This window comes from Bactrocera dorsalis, chromosome 4, assembly GCF_023373825.1.
Source record: "Bactrocera dorsalis isolate Fly_Bdor chromosome 4, ASM2337382v1, whole genome shotgun sequence".
Lineage (NCBI taxonomy): Eukaryota > Metazoa > Arthropoda > Insecta > Diptera > Tephritidae > Bactrocera > Bactrocera dorsalis.
In genome coordinates this window covers 49794726-49811451 of record NC_064306.1, presented here as the reverse complement: position 1 = coordinate 49811451, position 16726 = coordinate 49794726, and the positions used below count along the sequence as shown (strand labels likewise).

Genomic DNA, 16726 nt, shown 5'->3' with positions numbered 1-16726 from the left:
CCGGGGTATGGTAGTTGGCGTTCATGCAGCACCAACAACAACGATACAGTGGTCCAAAAGCTTTTTAGTTGTTGCATAACGTTAACAACAACGACAATGCCGAAATGCCTGAACGTCTTGTTCAGCATGCCACATGTGGCACAATGATGGACAAGCCATAGTGACACATAGCAGTTGGCAGCATGCTAGCAACTGTCAACTTGTTCATATGTACTGAAATACATATGTATGTACAAGTATGTATGTGCATGTCACGCCAAAACGTCAGTAGCAGCTACAACAAAAACAACTACAAACATATAAATAGTATTTTATTTGAATAATTATGTGTTTGGTGATTGATTGTGATATTGGGGAGCATTCAATTGTCTTTGTCCGGGCACCAACGAGCGGCGAAATGGATAGCAAGTGTAGTCAAAGTTCTGGATTCATCGAAACATATTGACTAATAATAGTTATGAGAATAACACAAAGAGGACTTCAAAAGTAAAATTTTAAAAAATTTACATAGCGGATCTTTAATTGCGTGAACGTGCTCATTAGAGCCTCAGCGCCTTCTAAAAGCTTGTCCAAGGCGCAACACGCATATACGAAAGACAGAACAGTAGAGACTGCACTCTATACACTAGTATTTAATATCGAAACGGCTCTTGAATACTAGGAATACGCTCTAGGAGCATTCTTGAACATTTCTGGAGTGTTCAGTAACGTCTCTACTGAATCTATTCTGAATAGCATTCAGTCAATAGGTGTTGGATCAGAAGCCGCTTCACTTTAGAAGGATAAGAGCAGAATGGAATGAAGTTAGAATGGCCAAGGAATACTGTACCCCGCAAAATGGAGTGCTATCACAGCTTCTATAAACATTAGTGTTGAATAAAGGAAGGAACTTAGACGATAAAGCCCCTGTGGCATAGTGGCATATGCGGATGACATTGCCATCTTAATAACAATTAAATGTCTACAGACCATTAGCAGTCTTATGACCACCACTCTCAATACAGTCCAGAATTGTGCATCGCAAGCGGGCCTGGGGTTAAGCCCGGAGAAAACGAATCTTCTTACGTTTACAAGAAAGCACAAAATTACTCTACAGAGGTTCCCTTCGATTAATGGGACACAACTCTCTCTTTCTCAAAGACCGGACCAAGTATCTTGGGGTAATCTTGGACAGCAAACTGCTGGTAAACACAATGTGGAAGAAAGAGTGAGTGAGTGGGTCACAAAACCATCGAGAACAATGAAATAGTAGACGAGATTGCCAAGAATGTACGGCTAACACTCGAAAAACTGATCCAACATTGGGAAACTCACGCATTTTCTTTACGACGATTGAAACAGAAGCACTAGATGAAGCGACCTTGGGTGCAAAACTGCAAAGACATGTGTAAAACAGTAGATCTATAGTACACAAAATTCCTATTGGCACTCTTCTGTCTCTCTTCTCTCTCTTTCAAATACAGACGTTCCTTGCAAGCTCTTAATTTTGATCGATCAGTTTGCATGATACTTATAATAAATGCTATAATTGTCCTACCAGAACATTTTTTTCGGAAAACTGAGCGTCTAGTTCGCATATATACAGACAAACGAACAATTGGATTTATATATGTACTCCAATATAACTGGAAAGAAATGTATACCATATCTTTTTACTTACGTCATCCATTAATTGTCAAAGTTAGATCATTATTTCAGGGCTCTAGATTCGAGATCGGTCTTACTCCTTAACTGCGTTGAATTTATCGATCGAAAATTGCGACATCGCCAGGGTTTAACATCGGGGAGGCCTTCAACAACGTATGGTCGGAGGTAATTATTTAAGCTCTGAATAAGTTTTAGTCTCCTTTGCGACAAGCCGCTTGAGGCGGAGTGGGGAAATGCACTAGCACTTCAGAAAATAGTTAGAAGCTCCCCCAAGTTAAGAATTTAACGAACGAGGCTATGGTTCCTTGCGCGAACGATATAGGCAAAAGTCAAATTCTTAAACACCGCTAAGAACTTACCCAATGGTACTTAAATATGGTAGGATTGAAATGGATTAGCCATTAAAGGTTTTTTTATTAGAAAATACAAAAGTTCTAATGTTATTTTCCCCTCGTTGAAATTCGTTAACCGGTAGACAGGGTGTCGTACTTGGGCTTTTTCTTTGATAGGAAGCTTTCATGGCAGCCAAACATTGAGAGTAAGGAAGATATATGGAGGAACGGGAGTCTCTCAGCAAAAGTAATATTCTGGTTCTAAGAAAACGTAGTTAGGCCAAAAATGTTTTGTTGTGTCGTGGTCTGGTGAAAGGCCCTCGAAAACATCTTACTAGTTAAAGACCTCGAGAGTGTTCAAAGAGCGTTCCTTATTGGCATCAGTGTTGCACTAAGGACAATAACCAACAATGTCATTTACCGCCATTCCTCACGTTGTAATTGTGGACATAGTTGATAGGTGCTTCGCGGCGAATGATTTTATTAGACTCAGGGATGCTTGGTTTATGAGACGCTCCAAACAAGGACTAATTTCCGGCTATTACCAGACCAAGATTTAAATACATATGTACATCGGTAGAACCTAAGCGAACGTAATGGTTAGGAGTTATATTAGCCGCCCTAATAAATGTGTGCTAAGCTCAAAAACCTTCACCCATCTGGTGATCCAATTTAATGAATAACATTAAGGGTCAAGAGCTGTCAAAATGAAATTCATTGATAGAATCAACCCTACATCCTGACCTAACCTAGAATCAATGGGAATTTTTTCTGTTTGCTACTTATTTTCATTAGAAAGAATACAACATAACTATGTTCAACTAATTAAATTTTTAATTCCGATACAATTATGTTTTTTCCTGAAGAATTGTATTATTTAAAATTTTTTTTTTGTCTACACAACAAATTGAATCAATTCTTAAACGCGTAGCACTCATCTAAATTCGATATAACCTGACAAAAACTGTCGAATCGACCGTAAAGAACGCAACTTTCACTCTTCTGCTAAACTTTGTTCGACACCACAACACGTTGTAGCGCTTAGAATTCGGCAAACAAAAGCCACAATGGAAATATACGCTCGCTTATGTACACATACATACACACGCGTATTTGCAAAGCGTGTGTAAGTGCATGCGAGGGAGTATTCGTTGTGAGTTGTTGCGATTGTGAGGACATAACAGTAGCACCAGTGGCAGTTGACATTAACACCAACACCATTAAACACAATCATACGCCCACCCAAAACATATACTATACATACACATATGTATATGTATGTATATACATATGTACATACTTTCATACATATTTATATAGAAGTACTCCAACACAAAGCGCATTTAGCTGCGCGACAGACAAATATACGGATGAAATGTGAAATCGCACAAGCTACAAGCAACAAAAACAACAACACATGTTGAAGTAGTGGAGCGCTGGCGCAACGCAACAAAAACTTCGAGCAAACACTTCACAGCTTAACACCCTAATGTGCAATATATATTTTTTTCTTACCCTGCTGCGCTTTCGTCTCCTTCTTTCTTTTTTCGTTAAGCCAACAACAAATGCTGCCACACACACACCTACACTTTAAAAACATTTCTACGCATACATGTATGTATGTAGCAAAAAAAATTAAAAGAATTGACAGCATATACATATTTGTATTTGCATTTGTTCGCTTGTGTGTGTATGTGTGTATCGTGCTGTGTTTGTTTATGTATTTGTATTCCCGCTGGTGTGGAAGGTAGCTGGTTGACGCAAATAGACAAGAGACAAATACTGACAGCAGGCGAACGAATGTTGAACGAAGCAGAAAACACGCCTGCCTACAACAACAATAGCAATAACAGCAAGAGCCGAAACAACAATCATAAAAGTCGCGAGTGCGCAACGCTCATGGCGATGGCGCTGTTGCTGCTGTTAGTGCCACAGAGGGGCCGCCCCCGCCCACTCACGCGTTCACAAACAAACATACATGCACTACAGTTCTCAGTAGGTAAAACCAACAACACTTGAGGAGGATGAACAACTATTAAAAACGAAAGGTGATAATATTGCTTTAAAAATATATCATAAAAAATAATATTGAATAAATGCATTTTTAAATAAATAAAAAAAAATTGTTAATCAGAAAACTATTAAAAAAATATAAAAAATAAAAAAAAAAATATATTAATTAAAAACAATAAATAAGAATAAAATAAAAAATGTAATGTGGCAACTTTAAAAATTAAAAATATTAAAAACGAAACTTGAAAACTTACAAAAAAAATTTTAAATAAAAAAATATAGCAACCTTAACAACCAAATACTTTGAAAACAAAAAATAAAAAAAACAGAACACAAAAAAGTATTGTAATATAAAAAAATATGACAATATTAACGAGGAAAGACAACAATTTCATTTAAAAAGAGCTCACAAACTCCAAAAAATAAGATTGAAGCAAATAATGAAAAATTAATAAAATAAATATATGTATTTCAAAAACATATGGCAACTTTAAAAACCATTAAAATAAAAAAAAAATAAAATGAAATAAAAAAACTACTGTGTGAAAAGCTTGAATAAAACAAAACCAAAAACATTTATGTACGTTATCGGCCCCTCAAACCCCCACACCGCACCGTAGCTCAGCAAACCATGCCCATCACATCCCCACTTGGACACATTTAGCCGTCACTATGAAGTTTTCTACACTTACTTCCCCAATAATTCAACGTGTTTTTTACAATTCATTACATTTTTTTTTATTTTACTTGTCGCCATTGCCACCTTTTCTTATTTTTAATGCTTCTTTTTAAAAATTTGTATGCCTCTTTGATCTTTGGCTTATTACCGTGTCATGTTAAGCATTGAAAACTTGGCGAAACAAAAACTGGCGCAGCAAAAAAAAACTAAAAAAAAAACAAAACTGAACTTGGTACCAACAACAACAACACAAGCAAATATGCATATATGCATAGAGAATCGCGACAAGCGCGCCTGGCCAGCGCAGCGTTGAGTTGAAGCATCCTTTAAAGATAAAAGTTGCGAAAAAAACAAAGTATGTTTGTATATAAACATATACATATGTACATGTATCAATGTTATATGCAGCGCCAAAAGCTCGAGCAAGTGTATTCGTGACAGTTGTCGACTTCTGCGCCAGCAATAGCTGTAACAGCGACAGCGCCAACGGCGACACAGTCAAGTTGCTGTCGCTACAATACGCTCACTCGAAAAGTCAAAGGGGCGGATATTTTTGCCTTACTTTGAATTTTGTTTTTGTTTCTGTATTTTAATATTCTTTTGCCTTTTCTGCTTTTTGTTTTTTGATTTGCTCGAGTTCAGTTTGTTGGGGCATAACACTGGCGTAACCAACAAAAAAGCAACAAAAATAAATGCAAGAAAAATATAGTTGAGAACTTCCATGTTACACTTACACATTCATGCGACAGGGGCGGCGCATGGAAAATTTTATTAAAAAGTTAATATAAAGGATATGGTGATAATTTGAATGCAGTAAAATTGTGGAAAATATTAAAATATTCACTTTATAATTTTAATTAAGGAGAAGACAGTGAAGTGTAAATTTCTTGTAAAAAAATAAATAAATACATTTTTAACAACGCTGTTTTTTTTTATCGATGTCGCACTTTTAAAGAAAAATTTTGAATTATTTCTTTCTTCAATGAAAAGCTTCAATGCTTGCAATACAGAGTTAAAAGGCTTTATTAAAGGGTTACATGAGTTTCCTCGGGTAAAAAACTGAATTTTTTCAAAAATTTTTTTCTCATTTAAAAAATAAAATATAATATTCGATTTTTTTATTGCTAAGAACATACACTATTAACAAAGAGATTATCAAAAGATGCGGCCACGTTGGCAGTATAACTCCTTACATGATCATCTAAAGTGGAAAAATATGTGTTCCAATTAAAACTTAAACTTAGAATTTGGACGAAAGAAAAATAACTGAAAATTGGAGTTTTGCCAGAAATTTTTACAAAAAAAATTGTTCTCCTTAATATAACTATTACACTAAAAAACCTTGAGGATTTGTATTGTGGCCAAAAAAAAGACGAAAAAAAATGATGTTTTGAAACCCGTCAACTCATGTAGACAATCTGAAAAGGGGTCTAAGGTACAATTTATAAAAATTATTAAAAAAACTGAAAAGGACATGAGTTTTTGCTGAAAAAAAAATCCCCCCATTTTTTTAACTGAAAACCAACATTTTATGATGATATTCCAGCAGTCGAAACAGAGGTGCTGAAGAACATTCTCATAAATGGCATAAAAAACTATGATCGTTGATGATCGTTCCAAACGTTGTATTGAAGCAAAACGAAACTGATTTGGAATAAATAATAACCAATAAAGTTAATATAATGTGCATTTTATTCTATATACAAACAGTTCGGTTGTTTTACATACACTATGGTATAGTTCTTGAAAAAGGTATATAGTAATAAGGCCTGAAATGGAGAAATTGTAATATTTGTTCTCAAAATAGATTGTTAAAGACAGGAATGTTTTGGCAGAGTACAAAGAAACGACCTTGATTTTAATTGCGCAAAATAACATGGTGAAGGAAGAAATCTGTAAACTGTCACAGAACTTCGAAAGATGACTTTAAATACAGTTGAACTTCCATAACTCGAATAACCATACTTCACAAAAAAAAACTTCCACGCTAGAAAGACTTCGAGTAATGGAAGGAAACTGGACTTCTATTGTCAATTCAAGAGCTCGAGTTACGGAGAACTTCGAGTTATAGAATTTCGAATTATGGAAGTTCAACTGTATTTCCAAGTTTTGTTATATTGGAGTTGGTTTTACAACACGAAATCTCAACTTATGTCACTTAGTGCTATCAACGATAGAAAAACATGAAAAATCTGACGGAGCTTATAAATTTCACAATATGTTAAGATTTTTAGCTGTAAAGGAAATCATTTATATAAGACAAATTTATTACGCTAATAAAAAAATAATAATAATGAAAAGTAAAATATAATATGTATACAATGAAGTTATTGATTAGGGACTGTCCTTATAACCAGGCATCTCCCATAACCGGACAGATTTCAAGAACACAACGTATTCATTAATCTTTTCATAGAAAAACAATTCCCGTAACCATACATAACCGCAATGCTCCCATTGATTTGGATTCGTGCGCCACCACTGATTTCTGCCTTGGAGCATTACGGAGAGTAACCAGCGAACTAACCGCCACGAATGACAGTGCGCAGCGTATTTGACATTTTACCTTGGAAAATGACTATGAAAGTACCAACCGCAACAACAATATAAGAACAGCAAAATAACAAAAAATTACAACAATAAAAATACGCACAACAACAAAAACTACCAACTATACAGCTAACAAAAATAAGCGTATAGCAACAAAAACAACAAAAGGCGATAGTTGATAAGCCGAAGTTGTGCTTACAATAAAAGACAAACACACTAAACAATAACAAAACCAACAATATAAGTAAATACAACAGCAACCAGTTGAGAAACATAAAAGCAGAGCAAAGAGAAAACAAACACAAAACACACACAAAAAAAACGAAAAACAACAAAGGCAAAGACTTGTTGTGCAAGGAAGAAAAAGCACACAGCCAACAGCAGTCAACTACAATAACAATGGCAACAAGCCCACAACAGCAACAACAACAACAGCGGCATGTGGTAGCGCCTGTCGACAATAAGAAGCGCAAAGAGCAAAATGTCACTTTGAAAAATGCCATTGGTTCGACAAACTCCTCCGACAGGAGACAGCGCACGCACACCTACCCATACACATACAAACACACACCTGCATACACCGTCAGGCAGTCATAAAAAAAAAATGAAGAAAAAACGCTGAGTGCCAGCGCGTCCTTCGTGCCGCCTTTTATCGCTTACGCTGAGCGTAACCAGTTGCTTAGCAACGCCCCCTTACCATACAAAACGCCGCTACACTCACTGCAGAACGCTCTCCAAGTCACTTTGCTTTTACTACACTCACGGCGCGCAGTTGTTGTATTTACACATTGTTGTTGCTTTTGGCTGGCGGCGACGGGGCTGTCGTTAGCACTCGCGCTCTATGCCGGCAACACACATCCCAAAAGTGTCAGCAACAGACTCCATTGCGATTTTCGTGGGAGCGAGTGCGCAATACTGCCTTACACAGCATAAGACAGTGTTGCACTGCTCACATGCAGGCAGCGCGCTTCTTATTATGAGTAGCATAAGAGCGCGCACGACTTATAATTGAGCGTTATACACCAGCAGGTACTCATTTGCGAATGCAGGGGAAATAACTGCCTGCCTTGGTGCACTCTCTCTTGCGCGCATGTTAACGAATACGCCCAATTTTCAACGAGCGAGTGAGCGCGTGTCTGTTTGCGCGAGTGCAGGGCCTGTTAGGCGCTCAGAGAGCACGTTGTTCGTACTTTTGTTGCGTTTTGGGGTGGCGCGACCTGCCAGCGTTTGCCTGAGTGTGTGTGTGATTATTAGTGGTTGAGGAGGCTGGCAAACCGGTTGCGCGTTGTTGCTCTTTGCTGGCAGCAGCAGCAGCTGTTCGCAGGCTATTTACATGCATACAGCAGTAATACATATGTATGTATTTAGGAAAATTTCTTATTGCTTACTGGCCGCTAGTGGTTGGTGCGCTCCGCTCGCCATGCTGTTGAATTGCTTGTGCGCGCATGTGTTTTTGTGTGTGTGTGCTACTGCCGCGCATCGTGTCTGATTCGGTCGGTGGTCGTGGCTGTTCCCATCATCGTCGCCGTCGCCGCCGTTGCCGTTGAGTGTGCTCCGCGCGGTATAGGCTTCAGTTTCTTCTCGACGTTCGCGTTGTACGCTCGTTGGTTTGGTTTAGCGTCTGTTCAATACGGATTATTTACGTGCGCTAAACGATTTCAGTCAAACGGTACGTTCCGCCGCGCAACAAATAGTACATATAGCGCGTTAAGCCTTTTTGGGAATATTACGCGCGCGCTTAGTGTAAAAGCAACAATAGTGATTCGTGAATAAGAAAAAATTAGCGCAAATAAAATATTTTTGTTTCTAAGCGAAAAGCAGCTGGCTTTGCTCACATTGTGGGTTGGCGCTGTGCCAAAAAAGAGCTGTCAATGTTACTGTTAGCCGCCTCTGACGGTTGACACATTATCTGCAGGTGATATCGCGCGCAATGCGCTTCAAGTGACGAAGATTGTAAAACTAAAAGTGCGGAAAATTTACGAAAAAGTTTTGCAGTCATCCAATAAGATTTGCTAGAAAAAAACTGGCCTTTGCTGTGACATCGCGTGAACGCTAACAACAACAAAGGACTGTCATTTGCAAATTATAGAAAAGTTATATGGTGACAGTTAAAAAATATTTAAAATTCTCTATTTCCATAAAAATTTATATTTTAAAACCGCAACTCATACAGAGCAACCTTGCAACTATTAAGGCGCTTTGAATCCCACCCAGCGCTACACATTTTAAAAACCCATCAACAGCTGCGCGCACGCCTACAAACGCGGCGCGTCCATCACAACTGTCAAGTGCCAAAAGTGAGTTTCACACCGACAAAAGGCTCGAAGCTGTGCGAAGATAAGACAACCGCGACACCGGGAAAAATCAACACTGCATACGCAGCTACTGGCACACACGATAACAGCCTGCCTTGCCTGCCTGTCTGTCAGTCCGCCTTGAGCCTTTGCTTCCGCGTCGATGTAGGTGCGTGTTGTAGAGCGGCGCGTGGACGAAAGTGCAAGTGTACCCATTGAAATTAACTAAAGTGCCTGTGCGCGCGTGTGTTTGTGTATGATTACGCGCGTTCGGGCGCTCGCAAAAAGGCCTGCAGCAGCCAAAAGTCAAGTCATTATTAAACCCTTTTTCGTGCAAAAAACAGCATCCGTGGCGCCTCCTTGTGCTCACGCGCACTAATTAACACCATTAAACAAAGCCTTTGTCGTTGCCGCAGTCGCGTGTGCATGTTATTATAATTGTGGGTGTAAAGTAAACACTTGGTGTATATATGTGTGTGTGTTTTTAAGTTGCAGTAGCAGCTGTTGCTTCAACGCTCCTATTTGCAATTGCTACAACAGTTGAAGTGTGTCGCCCAACTGCCGAAAAAAAAACAACAAAAATTACAACACACATTCATGGTCAGCGCTGTCAGCCAGTGTCGCTTAATTAGCGTATACTTGGCTCATCGCCTAAAAGTAGGCTATTAATTGCCTGCATTAGCGCGTCAACGCGCGCGCACGTCCCACGCGGCAGCATACAGCGTCGGTTGCTGGCCCAACATAATTTACAACAAATTCGCGTCCTCAACAACAACAACGTGTTTGTGTGGCAAATACACTGCTTCTCAGTTATATACATGTGTGTGTGATTTTCTTTGTTCCCAAAGTGTTTCATGTGCAACGCCGTCGGCAACAACAACACTTGTAGTTAACTAAGTTATAGTGTAGCTTACAGCAGCGCCAGGCGTAACAACAAGAGTGACAAGTGCATTAAGCGTCAAAAACAACAACAACAGCGGCATACTAAGCGTCAGCAGTAGCAACAAACAAGTGTTTAAGTGTAGCAAGTAGCAGCACGGCAAATTTGCCTTGCCACAGCGGCGGCGTGTTAAGCGAAAGCTACAAAATTTTAACCGAATTATCGAAAACGCCCCTTAGGGCTGTCGCGCTGGCGTCATTTCTGGGCGACGGTTTTGCCGCGCTCGGTTCAAGAACACCATCGGTTAAGGATCTAATGGCGTTCGGATCGGTTTTACACAATAATCAACATAATATCGGTGAGTATGAGGAATTTGTTAATATTTTGTTATAAAAATGGGTGTCTGTTTTAGGAGCTTTAATATGAATATTAAAAAAAAAAATTAATTAACAAAATAAAAAATTGAAAATAAATTAAATTAATTCGGCAATCACAAACATTTTAAGGCGATAATTTCAACATGTTTACAAAAAAAGTTTTACTACGATTATATTCAATTTCACTGCGTTGGCCAAAGGTCGATCTCATGTTTCGATAATTATCAGAAAATTTTTAATGCAACTTGCCGTCAGACAGGAAATACAAATCTACAAATCTAATATAATCTGCCCTTTGATGAGAAAACTCGAAAAAATGTATCATTCCCACTGACAGGGTCGGTTTTTGAAAAACAATATTGAATTTCAAATCCTTAACCGATGCAGCAAATAAACTAGCCTTTGTTCAAGTTAGGTTTTAGTTGTTTTTTGTGTATGTATGTAGCTATTAAATCCAAAGAATCTTTTCAGTTAAGGCTCAAAACGTTAGTTTTAGGTCGCAGGGTATGGTTTAGTGACTAAACATTTCCATTTAATTTTTTACTATTTGCAGCTATGCCAATTATGGCGGATCTTGAAATCTTTTGCCGATAAGATAATAAAAATTAGAGCAAACGCCTTAAAACACATTTTTTGTTTTTTTTTTGCTGTTTTCCAAACTCGAAAACGATTTAAAGGAGACCATCTCCTTCTTATAAGTATGGAGCACTACCCCAACCCAATTTAATCTCTAAATTTCTTGGGAGGTACTACCAAAACTCACGATTTACCCTGGGACATGTTTAGAAAATAACAGCAATTTTAAAATGTAGCGAGTTAGAGAATCCAATTTCCAATTTTTTAGTGTGTTGATATGCCGCTAAAGTACTATACAATTTTTAGCCATTTTCATTGCTGTCAGAAGCTCACATTTCGTTGCTTGTTCGAGAATTATTGGTCAAAAACAAGTAACGATGCCCATGGCTCGATGTGATTTTGTCCTATTTCCCAAAATAAAAAAATCCTTACAGAGTTTCAATTTACAAGAGGCAAAACAAAAAAACGCTGAGTTAAAGGCAATCCCTTTAATTAAGTTTAAGATGTGTTTCCACGATTTAAAGAAAGCTGGCATAATTGCATAATATGGAACATTAATGTAGACAATGAATACAGTGGAATTCCTTATAACCGGACACAAGCCACCACATTGTCCGGTTAAAGGAGATGTTCATATATGGTGGCGTGGCAAAAATAGTATTCAAAATGTATTTTTAGAGCCAGAAGCTGTAACTCAAAACTATATTTTGATTGAACTAATAAATGCGAGCCACTGTCAGACAGGTATGACTGAATGAGAATTATTCCATTAGTTTCCCATTAGCCACCGGACGGGGCCATCGTAAATAACTTTGTTTGCTGTGATCATTTTAGGTATTGTTCTTAAGAAAACTGTCGCACAACTCCATAAATTAACAGAAATTAGAAAAAAAACGAGAACTACAAAGTGTACATAATTTTCTTGATAATTCTCTTGACAATTTATATGTATGAATTCTTGTCCGTTTATCGGAGAAAATTTGAACGAAGTATCACTAAAATAGTTTCCGTATCCGGTCATTAGAACGTGCTCATGCCCGGGATTCCTTTCGTATTAATATAATAATGAAAACGTCCAGTCCAGTTTTGACGAAGACTGGGTTAATTACAGTGCAAAGTTAGTTAAATGAGAAGAGATATTTTGCTTTACGAATATAAATAGAAGGACTCGACCCTCTTTGAAGAATGTTAGAAAGTCTCAAAAGCAACGATTTCCTGATAGAATATGTGTATAAACATAAAAACATCACCAAAATTTCCTTACCACAAATTAAATAAAAAAAAAAACTGAAAATGAATGTTGACAAAACTCAGACTTCATATAAACTCTATGAATAAAAGAAAAATAATAATTTATAAAACCAAAAAAAATAATAATATTAAAGCAACACTTATTCTAAGGATAAAATTATTTCAATCTTCTTCAGCGACGATTATTTTACAATGATAAATTCTTCTTCAAAATAAAAAAACTTAAAACAAACAAAATTAAAAAATTCAAGAAAATATTTCCTGTTATGTGCAATAAATGCCAAAAATAAACTTTGAGCTTATTGTATTTGCAAATCGCAAGTACAACAAAAACAATAGCAATAAAAAATCACAACAATATTGTGTTATAGAAACAACAACAACAAATATAACCAAAACAACAACGTGCATTGCGAAAAAGTTTTTAAGAAAAGTTTTTCCAACTTTTGAACTTGGTCCTCGTTTACCAACATTTTTCGCCGTTTCGTGCTGCCCGCTGCATGGCGAACAGCCAGTGTGCCAGTGGCATAAGCATGTTTGCTGCGGTGTTTTCATGTATTTTATTGTGTTTGAGGAATTTCATTGTTTTTGTTTTAATTTTCGAAAAGAAAACACATGCAGCGCTGCTGTGGTATAAATTTTGTTTGTTGTTTTACCAACTTTGCCGTAAAGAGTTTTGTGCGAACTTTTTAGTCGCAAACGAAAGTTTTTGGTGAAACGTAAGATGAAAAAACAATAAAAAAAGTGCTTGTGTCAGCAGTTGGTCGTAGATTTGACATTTTATTTTGATTAGTATGGATATTTTATATATTTTGGATTATATGACGAATGTTGCGGTAAATAAATGTAAAAAAATGTAAATTTCAGATTTCATTGTGGCAGATGTTAGAATTTTGCATGCTTATTTTGAAAAGCGTGTTTAATACAATTTTTTAACATAAATTTTGTGCTCAACACGACATATAAAAACACCTGTTGGTAAACTTTGGAATCCAACAATTTTAAAAAGGTGGTTATAGTAATTATCGCGATTAATATTTATTTGTTTCGTTTTCTGTCCGTTTAATATACGCGGAATAAATAAAATATTATTGAAAAAAAAAATACAAAAAACAACAACAAGTCAAATTTTAAAATAGAGAGCAAATTTAAAAAAAGTAAAACACAAGTAAGCTACAAAGCAATTAAAAAATTTAGAAAAAATTTTCAAAATAAAAAATAACTTTTAAAAATATAATAATTTTTTTTAATCTCAAAACTGAATTTTAAGTAGCCCAAGCTTCTGCCAAAACTATAATCAAATACATCATCATCACTTCATGTATCTCCCACTGGCGCATAGGGCCTCAATCCAATACATAAAAACCGCGAAATATATATATTTTTTCAAATAAATTCGAGTAATAAATTTTAAATAAATTTATACTACAAATTATATACTTCATTTTAAAGAACTTGAGATATAAGTCTTAAAAAAAACACCATAAAAATATTTCTTGCTTAATTTTGATCGGTCATTTTATATGGCAGCTATATGTTACAATGGCCCGATTTGAAAAATTTGTTGAGAGATTATGGAACTATCTTGAGAATCATCCATGCCGAATTTCGTGAAAATATCTTGTCAAATGAAAAAGTTTTCCATACAAGCACTTGACTGTGATCGGTAAGTTTGTATGGCAGATTTATGAAATAGTGGCCCGATAATGGCAATTTTAACAACTGAAGAGCTTTTTGTGGAAAAAAAGACGTGGAAAAAATTTCAGATCGATATCTCAAAAACTGAAGGGCGTATTTACAGATGCACATGACGCATTAACGACTGAATTCGTCAAGACGTTTTGTTCTGGGTGTTAGAAACTTAATATAGCCTGTTCAGGGCATATCATAATCGTACTATACAAAATATTATTAACGAATAATCAAATTTAGGGTTTCAAATTATTTTTTATTAATTTAAAATTAATTCTATATAATCAAAAATAATATATAAAAGCTTCAACATTAACAAATTAGAAATTCAACATTAATTAGTTAAACGCAATATATACGGACTACTAAATTATAAAAATTAATATTTTAAGATAAAAAAATTATACCAATACAATACATAAAATAATTAATTAAAATAAATTAAATTAAACAAAAATTAATAAAAAAAATGAAATAAATTTTTTTAGATATTAAAAAAAAGAAAAAATAAAGAAAACTATTAACTAAAAAAAATATTAAAAAAGTTAAGAAAAACATAAAATAGAATGGTTCAAAAACACAAATAGAAAAAGTTTCAACATTAAAGAATCAAAAATTGAACATTAATTAGGTGAACATAATATATAAGAGCCAAGCACTAAAACTAATACTTTAAAGTAAAAACAAAAATTATACTAATAAATAAAAAAGAAACAAAATTAAAAATAATAATAATTAAGCAAAAATAAAATATTTTTTTAAAGAAAATATAAAGAAAATTAATTATGAAAAAAAATTAATAAAAAACTAAATAATCTTCTGTAAACAATTAAAAAGAAAAAAAATTTAATTAAAATAAATTAAATTAAAAAAATTAATAAAAAAAAAATAAAATCATCTTTTTTTCAAGAATTAAAAAAAATAACAACAGTTTTTAAAAATTAACAATTAATTTTTTTAATTTCCTTGATCAGAATATATCTACAAATATCACCTAATTTTTTTGCATGAAACGATTACAAATAATTTAAACGCAACTCACAGGATTTTCAAGTCTTGCATCCGCCAAAATATTTTTTCAAGAAATTTAATGATTTCTGTAACAAATCAATGACGTAACAGCAACACTAAGCATTATTATGTAAAATGAGTATACGAATGTATCACAGCCTCAGCAGCTTTACTACCATTACAACAACAACACTGCTAAAATAGGTGTTAAATGCTGCCAACAGCATGCAGTCACGTGCATGCAACATAAAACCGCAGTGCAACGCTGCGGTGGCAACCAACAAAAAACACTACCAGTAAGCGGCAGGAGGCACAACAAATGCAGGAGACTGAGCAAGCAAGTCAGGCAGTCAGGCATCCAGTCTTCCAGGCATCAGCAGTAAAATCTCACATTTTTCACTTGAAAAATCGCAAAGGAAATCGACGAAAGGCAACAATTTCATAAGCCGAGCTAATGGCAGCGAAGGAGTTATGGGAAACAGTAGGAAGGGCCATAAAAGTGCAACAGCAAGAACAAATCGTACAAAAACACCGAAAGTAATAACAATGCAAAACGGAGGTTAAGTTGGCGGTGTTGCCACACAACCACCTTCCATGGAAATGTGAACACCGATTTTGCTAAACGCTAGTGTGTATGAATATTTGTGTGTGTGTGGCAAGTTGGTTGCATTATGAGAAATGTGGGAAATGTGCGTGTTGATGCCACACTGCCGCATCAATTGCAGCAGCTGACGAGCAATGGCCCAATTGATGGGCCGTGACTTTGCAATTTCAACAGCACTCACTCAACAGCACAGCAACAATGGTCACTTGCAATTGCTGTAATTGCTGCCACACGTAGCAAATGTGCAGCAACAAGCAAAAGGGCATTCATTGATTGTTGTTGCCCTAATAGTGCAAAATATCTATTCAGGGCATATTTCAAGTGCTTTTTGTGGCATTGTTGCAAGCGTTGCACAAGTGGCGAAGGTGGTGGTGTGTTGACTCATAATTGTTGCCACATTAAACTAGTTGGCCTGCAGCAACAGCATTGCCGCAAAACACGTTTGAGCACCTACAACATACATGCGTTCCGGTGCGGCATGCGGCAAGCGGTAGGCGGTGGTTGGCATACAGTGTGGCAGCAGCGCGCATCAATGCACAATGCAGCAATGGCATATCCATCCATTCTAAATTGTAAGCTGAATTTATGAGTTGTGCAGCGATGTGAGAAGTCATTTTCGTTGAAATTAATAGGCAGTCGGTGGCTTGGTCACTCTGTCAGCCGTGTTGCAAACGCAAGTGGCAGCTAAAATGCCAGTAAAGTGTTTGCGTTGACCATTTATTTCATTTTTATTTTAATAGAGGCTTCTATGGCTCGTCACAGTGGCAGCGCCAGTGGCAGATCCTCGCAGTTTTCGCTGAGCAACTCGTCAGTAAAACGC

At 36.1% G+C, this 16726-nt stretch overlaps 2 protein-coding genes across 3 annotated transcripts in view; one reads left to right on the top strand and one right to left on the bottom strand.

Moving 5' to 3' along the window:
- LOC105222794 (uncharacterized protein DDB_G0284459) overlaps positions 1 to 16726 on the bottom strand; it is a 482380-nt gene that overhangs the window by 229548 nt on the left and 236106 nt on the right. The window lies entirely within an intron of this gene.
- The window catches only part of LOC105223172 (LIM/homeobox protein Lhx1), a 158458-nt gene continuing 150151 nt past the window's right edge, over positions 8420 to 16726 (top strand). The window contains exon 1 of one of the 2 annotated variants that reach the window (XM_049454112.1): positions 8420 to 10753. In XM_049454112.1, the coding sequence (XP_049310069.1) occupies positions 10711 to 10753 (43 nt within the window). In that variant the 5' untranslated portion in view covers positions 8420 to 10710. The remainder of the gene's footprint in view (positions 10754 to 16726) is intronic. The other variant, XM_049454113.1, reaches the window with a different exon arrangement.